This window comes from Homarus americanus, unplaced genomic scaffold (genome assembly GCF_018991925.1).
Source record: "Homarus americanus isolate GMGI-L3 unplaced genomic scaffold, GMGI_Hamer_2.0 scaffold30108, whole genome shotgun sequence".
NCBI classification, from domain to species: Eukaryota; Metazoa; Arthropoda; class Malacostraca; order Decapoda; family Nephropidae; genus Homarus; species Homarus americanus.
The window spans coordinates 2,061,792-2,070,937 of record NW_024748109.1 but is presented as its reverse complement, the minus strand read 5'-3'; the positions used below and the strand labels follow the sequence as shown (position 1 = coordinate 2,070,937).

The 9,146-nt window shown below is 40.9% G+C and overlaps 1 protein-coding gene across 1 annotated transcript; it reads left to right on the top strand.

The window, feature by feature from the left end:
• Nucleotides 1-258: 258 nt before the first annotated feature.
• On the top strand, nucleotides 259-8,856 carry LOC121880086 (cGMP-dependent protein kinase 1-like). The gene is made up of 2 exons (XM_042387143.1): nucleotides 259-590; nucleotides 8,811-8,856. The coding sequence occupies exons 1-2, from the start codon at nucleotides 259-261 to the stop codon at nucleotides 8,854-8,856; spliced, it is 378 nt and encodes a 125-aa protein (XP_042243077.1).
• The last annotated feature ends 290 nt before the right edge of the window (nucleotides 8,857-9,146 follow it).

The window sequence follows — 9,146 nt, the reverse complement described above, 5'->3', positions numbered from 1 at the left end:
ACACGTCTTTCTGTTCTATGGTCATTTGTAATGATGTGTTGTCATAAAAGGGCTAAAATTTGTAGATTTATTTTCGAACATATTATAATTTGTGCATCTGTAGTTATCGATATAAGATGGAGTTTAGTGAAGAGAAATCGTCAGCTGATGAGGCCGCCGCACTGGGACCTCTGGCAGATCAGCGTCTTGGAACAGGTCTGAAACCTCGTGTACGGTTAGTTTGTGTTTGGCTACTGTGATGGTGGTACGTGTTGTGCAATGCCGCAATTCATGAAAGATGCCGAGGAGTGTATTCAGAAAATGGGTTCCGTAGAATTGCAGGATCTACTCAATAAAAAGGATGATACTATTCGTCATTTAGAAGCCAAGCTTAAAGTTAAGGATAATGAAATCGTGGAGCTCAAGTCGCAACTGGATAAATTCCAGAGTGTTATGCCGTTTGCGACAGGAGCAGCGGCAGGCAACACTAAAGTCCGGGCACGCAAGACCAGGGCCCAGGGCATCTCTGCTGAACCCCAGACGCTGAAGACCGTACAGGAGCTGGCCAACCTCAGCCAGACAACCTTCCCAGAGGTCCCTAAATCTGCAAGGTAAATGACGCGGACAAATGTTTGTAGAACCGAGCCCACGCGTGGGGATGGTTGGGTGGCAGCGTCGGGGTGGGTTAGTGTTCTGCCCTCATTTCACCCTCGCTGCCGCCGCCACTAACCCATTCGCTATACGGATACGCATACAACCCTGACTCCCTGCTTCCTCAGCGCCCCCAGCCTCCGAGTTTCTTGGGCCTTGCTACACAATCACCCCCCCCCCCTAATCACCTATCTGTGTGACACCTGTAACCCTTTGGCCGGGATTTTTTTTTTGTCCAGGAATCAAGGTGTAGTTTACCATGCTATTTCCCTTCGTGTATTCCGATAACACCATTCAGTCACACACACACACACACACAAACCTCCACACGTACCTTACCACGTTACACCTAATTTTCTGCCATGAATTACAAGTGGTGGTTGGACGTTACCTATTATAGGCCAGTGAGGTAACGCTGCCTCCTCCTCCTCGCCGCCTCTTGTACACCCCAGCAACTTTTACTGCTTCCTCATAACACCACCACTGTCGTTCCCGTAACATTTGTCACTGTACTGTCCTACGTCTTGTGTTAACCACCACTCGTACTGTTAGCAGTGTTGCCACAATTCCGTGGACGTATATGACATCACAAGTCCATAGTTTTTCTCTGGTGATCGTAATATGTAAACAAATATAGTAAAGGTATAATTTTTTTTATTTAAGTTATTCTGCTTATAAGATACAAGTTGTAGCTTTCTGTACTTCGGAAAGTATAAAAAATATATATCTGAATATCATAGCAAGAAGATTTATTTAACAACCATCAGCTGTCTTTATATACGTGTCATTGTCATGCACAATACACAATAGCTTAGATAAGGAAAATAATAAAAATGTTTAATTATTTTCCTTGATAGCAGACGAATGTCCGTAAACCGGCAGACTGTCCATTAGTTACCATTGTCATAAGTGTTAGGACATACACCACTGTCATAAGTGTTAGGACACACCACTGTCATAAGTGTTAGGACATATACCACTGTCATAAGTGTTAGGACATACACCACTGGCATAAGTGTTAGGACATACACCACTGTCATAAGTGTTAGGACATACACCACTCATAAGTGTTAGGACATACACCACTGTCATAAGTGTTAGGACATACACCACTGTCATAAGTGTTAGGACACACACCACTGTCATAAGTGTTAGGACACACCACTGTCATAAGTGTTAGTCGCCAGTCATGAGTGTTTCGATTAGTCGCCAGTCACATGTGGTCTGTCAATCACCAGTCAGTTGTATTATTTTATTCATCACCGTGACGATTCTTACATCATTCACTCGTGTCATACATGTCCCGTGAGTTACCATTGGCATAGATGTTTTATTTTTCACTTCATTCTAATACTCAATACTTTATCTACCACTGTCTCAATTTTGTCATCACACACATGTGTCTTTTGTCATCACTGTCAAACGTGTCTTCCTATTGTCATCACTTACATGTGTCTTTTGTCATCACTGTCACACGTGTCTTACTATTATCATCACTGTCACACGTGTCTTACTATTGTCATCACTGTCACACATGTCTTACTATTGTCATCACTGTCACGACTATTGTCTTCACTGTCACACGTGTCTTACTATTGTCATCACTGTCACACGTGTCTTACTATTGTCATCACTATCACACGTGTCTTACTATTGTCATCACTGTCACACGTGTCTTACTATTGTCATCACTGTCACACATGTCTTACTATTTGTCATCACTGTCACACGTGTCTTACTATTGTCATCACTCACATGTGTCTTTTGTCATCACTGTCACACGTGTCTTTTGTCATCACTGTCACACGTGTCTTACTATTATCATCACTGTCACACGTGTCTTACTATTATCATCACTATCACACGTGTCTTACTATTGTCATCACTGTCACACATGTCTTACTATTGTCATCACTGTCACACGTGTCTTACTATTGTCATCACTGTCACACGTGTCTTACTATTGTCATCACTGTCACACATGTCTTACTATTGTCATCACTGTCACACGTGTCTTATTATTATCATCACTGTCACACGTGTCTTATTATTATCATCACTGTCACACGTCATCACTATCATTCATGTTTCCTTGGCCACCACTCATAAATGTCACAATATCCGTTAGTATATACTGTCATACATAGCGAACGCTGCCACGCACGTTACCGCCACTGTCACTTCCGGTACATGTTTAACCTATACAGTACGTCACATACAGTACGTCACACTTGTCACCACTGTCAATCAAACCACAACTATGATGAGATGCGTCGTCACACATTGTCGTTTGTGTTGCGCTATCGGCCACAGGTAAAGGTCTCATACAACTGTCCTCACTCGGCGGAGACAACACCCAGAGCGTAATAGATAGGTAAATTGTGAGATCAGTATAAATAGACTATAGATATTCTACACGTATCTGCCGCTGTAAAATAATCTAGTCACAATGACAAACTTTTCTGGTATCTAATCGTAGTTACCAGACTACAGGAACCTATCTATAAATAGACTCGTATCACTTACGAAACATAAGAACATAAGGAGTCTGCAATAGGCCGGTGGGCCTGTTCATGGCAGCTCCTGTCGAGAGTTACTACCACTCTATCATCCATGAATCTATCTAGCCTCCTTTTAAAACTTTCCAGCGTTCCAGCACTTACTACAAAGTTGCTAAGCTTGTTCCACTCGTTCACCACCCTATTTGTGAACCAGTTCCTTCCTATCTCCCTCCTAAACCTAAACTTATCCAACTTAAATCCGTTGCTACGAGTCCTATCTTGCTCGGATATTATAAGAACTTTATCTATATCCTCTTTATTGATTCCTTTCACCCACTTAAATACTTCTATCATATCTCCCCGCACTCTTCGTCTTTCTAGGGAATGCAAGTTTAGTTTCTTTAACCTATTTTGATATGGAAGGTTTCTTAGTCCCGGAATCATTTTCGTCATTCTTCGCTGCACCGACTCCATTGAATTGATATCCATTCTATAATAAGGGCACCAGAACTAAATCGCATAATCGAGGTGCGGTCTGACTAGCGCAAGATATAGTTGCAATAAGACCTCTGCACTCTTATTACTTACACTTACAGATATAAAAACCTAATACTCTGTTTGCCTTATTTCGAACATTAACGCACTGTTTTCTAGGCCTTAGGTCCGGGCTTACAAGTGCCCCTAAGTCTCTTTCACAAGTCGACTTCTCTAGGTTGATGTTGTTAAGTCTATATACATTGACAGTATTTGTTCTTCCAATATTAAGTACGCTGTACTTGCTGGTGTTGAATTTCATTTGCCATTTGTCTGACCACTCCTGCAGTTTATTTAAATCCTGCTGTAGTGCATTTGCATCCTGCCCTGAATTAATTTGCCGCCCTATTTTGGTGTCATCCGCAAACTTGCTTATGTCACTGCTGATGCCAGTATCTAGATCGTTTATGTAGATTATGAACAAGAGTGAACCCAGTACTGACCCCTGGGGAACCCCACTGGTTACACAGCCCCACTCAGATTTAACACCATCTACGTTGACCCTCTGTGTTCTATCGGTGAGCCATGATTTTATCCAATTTAAAACTTTCCCCTCGATACCATGCGCCTTAACTTTTCTCAGAAGCCTCTGATGCGGTACTCTGTCAAACGCTTTGCTAAAGTCAAAGTAAATAACATCGTAATTTTCGTCATTATCTACTACCTCGAAGACTTTCCTAAAAAACGTCAGCAGATTTGTTAGACAAGATTTTCCCTTTGTAAACCCATGTTGAGAGTCGTAGATTAATTTGTTTTTCTCTAAATGCGATCGGATGCTATTTGCTATAATTTCTCCACTACTGACGTCAAACTAATCGGCCGGTAATTTGACGCTGATGCTCTGTCTCCCTTTTTGAATATGGGTACTACATTTGCCTGTTTCCACAAGTCTGGCACAACTCCCTCGTCTAATGATTTTGTAAATAAATTTACAAGGGTCCGCTAATCTGTTCCTTACACTCTTTCAAGACTCGAGGGAAGATTTCATCCGGCCCTGGGGATTTTGTCTTCTTTAATTTATTTATCTTCTTAAGAACATCCTCTTTTCTGATAGTGATATTCTTTCATTTCTCTTCTCCATTTCCCCTAAATATCAGTTCCACCTCTGGAATTTCCTCGTGAATTTCTTCTGTGAAAACTGATAAGTAGCTGTCAGGGCCGGATTAAGACCCTAAGAGGCCCTAAGCACTTAAAAGATTTTGGTGCCCCCCCCCCCCCATATATATGTAATTCAAAATATAAACAATAATAAACCATAAAATAAAATGTTATTTTTCGAAATTAAACAAAATTTACAGTAAGATGGAAAATAATGTTTATTTTTGTATACGTCCACTTTATTTATAGTTGAAAAGTTTTCTCAGACTTTTTTTAATTGCAAAGTCTTTGATCAGATCCTCAAAACTAGTCTTATGTAACACATCTGCTTCTATACTTAGTAGAGATAAGGCATCCAGCCTGCCTTGTTGCATAGTTGTTCTGATGGGATTTTTAATATACTTCAACTTAGAAAATGAACGCTCAGCTGAGCAATTTGTGACCATTAATGTTAAAAATATACGAAAGCCAATATCAACATTTGGAAAGGCACACTCAATATTGTCTTCTACAATCATTTTATAAAGTTCAGCATGACTGAATCTTGTTTTTACATTTTTTGTTGCACTGAACTTATGGCGCACATATAAGTGAAACTGCTGAAGCTCAGCTGAGAAATTAGTGTTGAAATCCTCTGGGTAAGCATCAATCAGCTTTTGACAGCACTGAGAATACCTTTCAATTTCAGTAGATGATGAAGTGGCATTATCTGGCACATCACTTAGAAAAGAAAACCTCTGCTATTTCTTTATATATCTCTCCTCTTCTTCTCATCTCAGTTTCAAGTTTGTCAATAATTGTGTAAAAGGTGGTGATACGAAATTTATCTCTGGCATTCAGATATACTTCTGGTGCATCTCCGACATTGGGTACCTTCTTTCTGATACGTTTGCGAGTTTGAGCTGCCTCTTTTTGTGAACCCTGGTTCAGCTGCACCATTTGCAGTTTTGCACCATATGGTCCATGGTAAATCCGGCTATGGAAAATTTCCGTGGTGCCCCCCTTCCCTTGATGCCCGAAGCACGTGCTTATTTTGCTTAATGGTTAATCCAGCCCTGGTAGCTGTTTAATGCTTTGCTTATTTTCTCTGTATCTTCGATTACTTCTCCTCTCTCTGACTTTAAAGGTCCCACTTTGTCCTTGACCTTTGTCCTATATACCTGGAAAAATCCCTTGGGATTCGCCTTGGGTTCTCTTGCTATCCTGATTGTGTAGTCCTTCTTTGCCTTCCTTACATTTTTCTTCACATTCCTAGATAGTTCATTATACCTATTTCTGAGCTGCTCCTCCCCTCCCTTCAATTTCTTATAAATTCCTTTCTTTATTCATATGTCATGTTTAAGTTTTTTGGTCATCCACCTTGGCTCATTCTTATTTGACCTAATTTTTCTGTATGGTATATTTTGTTCTTGTGCTTTATGTATTATATTAGTGAATATATTATAGTCCTGATCAATTGTTATGTCGCCGGTGACCTCACCCTTTCCTACCAGGGACTGACTTGACTGTTCCCAGGTGACCTCACCTAGGTACCTTCTTAACCCATCATAATCCGCGGATCGAAAGTTTGGGACTCTGACCATATTGTCATTGTTTTTCGTTTCCCAATTTAGGGTGAACCTGATTTCTCTGTGATCACTGTTCCCTAGTTCTTCCCCTACTGTGATATCTCCGATAATATTTTCTTTATTTGTTAATACTAGGTCTAATATATTGTCACCTCTAGTAGGTTCTTTAATTAGTCGTTTTAAAAAATTGTACTGTACTGCGTCTAGGAAGTCTTCAGATTCATAGTCGCCTACAATGTTGTCCCAGTCAATATTTCTAAAGTTGAAATCCCCCATAATGCACAGGTTGTTGTATTTTGCTGCCCTACTCATTTCCTGCCATATGGGCTGAGCTGCTTCTTTCCCAAGACTTGGGGGGCCTGTAAATCACTCCCATAATTAGTTTTTCTCTTCCTTCCTCAATTTCTACCCATACAGACTCGGTTCCTATTTCACCCTTTATTGAATTATTAATACAACATTTTAATGTATCCCTGACGAAGAGTGCGACCCCCCCCCTTCCCTGTCCTTGTGAAAAAGGTTGTACCCTTCTATGTGGTACTCCAAGTTTCGGTGATTGCTATGACGTCTACATTCTCGGTACATACAACCGCTCTCAACAAGTCTATTTTATATCTAACACTCCTACTGTTTGTATAGTATACATTTAAATCTACCCTTCCCTGGTCCTGTTTTACCCCTTGTCCTGAGTAACCAATTTTACTTCCCAGGACCTGCTTGTTTTTTGACTCCCACCTACCCCGACCTTTCTCTACTGGCGACCCCCCCTTTGGAGTGACACTTTCACGCACCAGGGATGCAGACAACGTCTTTACCCCCCCGCGCGAGACAAGTGTACTCCGTCACGACTGTACAGGTAGTCGTTGCCTTAGAATCGTCGCCAGTTATCAATGAGCGCCCAACCATTGCTTGATTCACCCAGTTTTTAGTGTTCAGACCTGTGCGGTATTTCGGTTCTTCATATCTTTCAGTTTTATAACTTGAACACCAGGTAGGCTTTATAATGATCTGAAAGTTTGTGTAGAAATATCAGGACAAGTACAGATTTTTTTTTATAAAGTACAGGTACAGTACGTTACATTAGTTACGATGTGGTTACGACAATACAGGAAGACCTAGATAATTACAGTAATTAGTCTGCTTAGTGATCACCCGTAACCACGTCAAACTTATAATAGACAAATGATAATAGAAACAGTAGTAATAATGGGTATATAACACATTATTATCTAGAATGACTGTCAGACTACTACTGTCACTCCGTAATAGTATATAAGTCTGGAGGTGTGTAGTACTTCACCCGACAGTAGAAAGTGTCAGTACGTTTCTGTCGTTATAACAGGAGTAGTTTACCCCCCCCCCCCTCCTTACTGTTCTTAAGTGAGGTAAAGTTTGTCTTCCATTGGTTACTAACCTCTAACTACCACTATCATTCTTACGTCTTGTAGTACCTCGTGATGTGGAACGAGTGATGTTGTGATGTTACTAGTCATGTTGTGGTGTGGAGCTTGTGATATTGTTGTGGAACGAGTGATGTTGTGATGTTACTAGTCATGTTGTGGTGTGGAGCTTGTGATATTGTTGTGGAACGAGTGATGTTGTGATGTTACTAGTTATGTTGTGGTGTGGAGCTTGTGATATTGTTGTGGGACGAGTGATGTTGTGATGTTACTAGTCATGTTGTGGTGTGGAACTTGTGATATTGTTGTGGAACGAGTGATGTTGTGATGTTACTAGTCATGTTGTGGTGTGGAGCTTGTGATATTGTTGTTATATAACTACTGTTGTCCTTTAACTTGTAAGGTTGATGTTGCTGTGATGTTCCGATGATGTAACTAGCGGTGTTACGGTGTTGGTAGCTAGTGATATCACGGTGGTGTAGCTAGTGATGTTACAGAGCCTAACTAGTAATCTTACTTCCGCGTAACTAGGGATGGTATTATACATTCCTTTCCCATAAAGTGATGTTAGCACGAATGACCATTTAAGTGATGGTAGAAGTATATCTGTAAGCGATGTTCCTAACACTGTCACTGACCAACGTTGTCACACGAGTACATCGTCACATCTAATATAAATTTCACCGTTCAGTAATTAATAAGTACAGGTAATATTTCCTTCTTTCTTCCCCACTAAACTGGAAATATTAAGTAGAATATACAGGTGTTCCAGAAGACACATTACCCATGACGTCCCCCGCACCAGACACCCACCTGTTACAATCTGGACTCTTGGCCTCCTGTAAATCGATTCTCGTACTGGTGGGAGGGTGGGTTGGGTGTTAAACTGTCTTTTGATGCACTGTATATTGTGAAATTGTCCTTCTGCCAGTAAGCAGTAGTTTCGCCACCTGATGGCCTGTTAGGGGCAGTGTAGCATTATAGGGTCTAAGTCTTCGCTACACAACGAGGCAGTGTGGCCAGCATTCCACTCGACCACCTTCACTTCCCTAATTGTAAAATTAAATACCCATTCACAGCTGGGTGAACTTGGGGGTGTCCCGGTCTCGCACCAACGATCTTTAGGACAGAAGGTGAGAGTTTCCCACACTATAACTTATTATAACGGGGCTCCACCTTCATAACCAAACGCCATAGGCAAGATTTAAATACACCAGAGCTAATGAACTTTGGTCGATTTTGGTCTTCAGTCGAATCATCGGCCACTCCATTGGTGACTTCAGTGTACATAAATTAACAATAATCTTAATGAATATAAATAATCCCCACAAACTACTTAACCCCCCAGCCACCAGCCCTTAGTAGCCAGGTGAAGGCGTCTTTTATAACATTACTTAATATCGTTTTTCTTACAT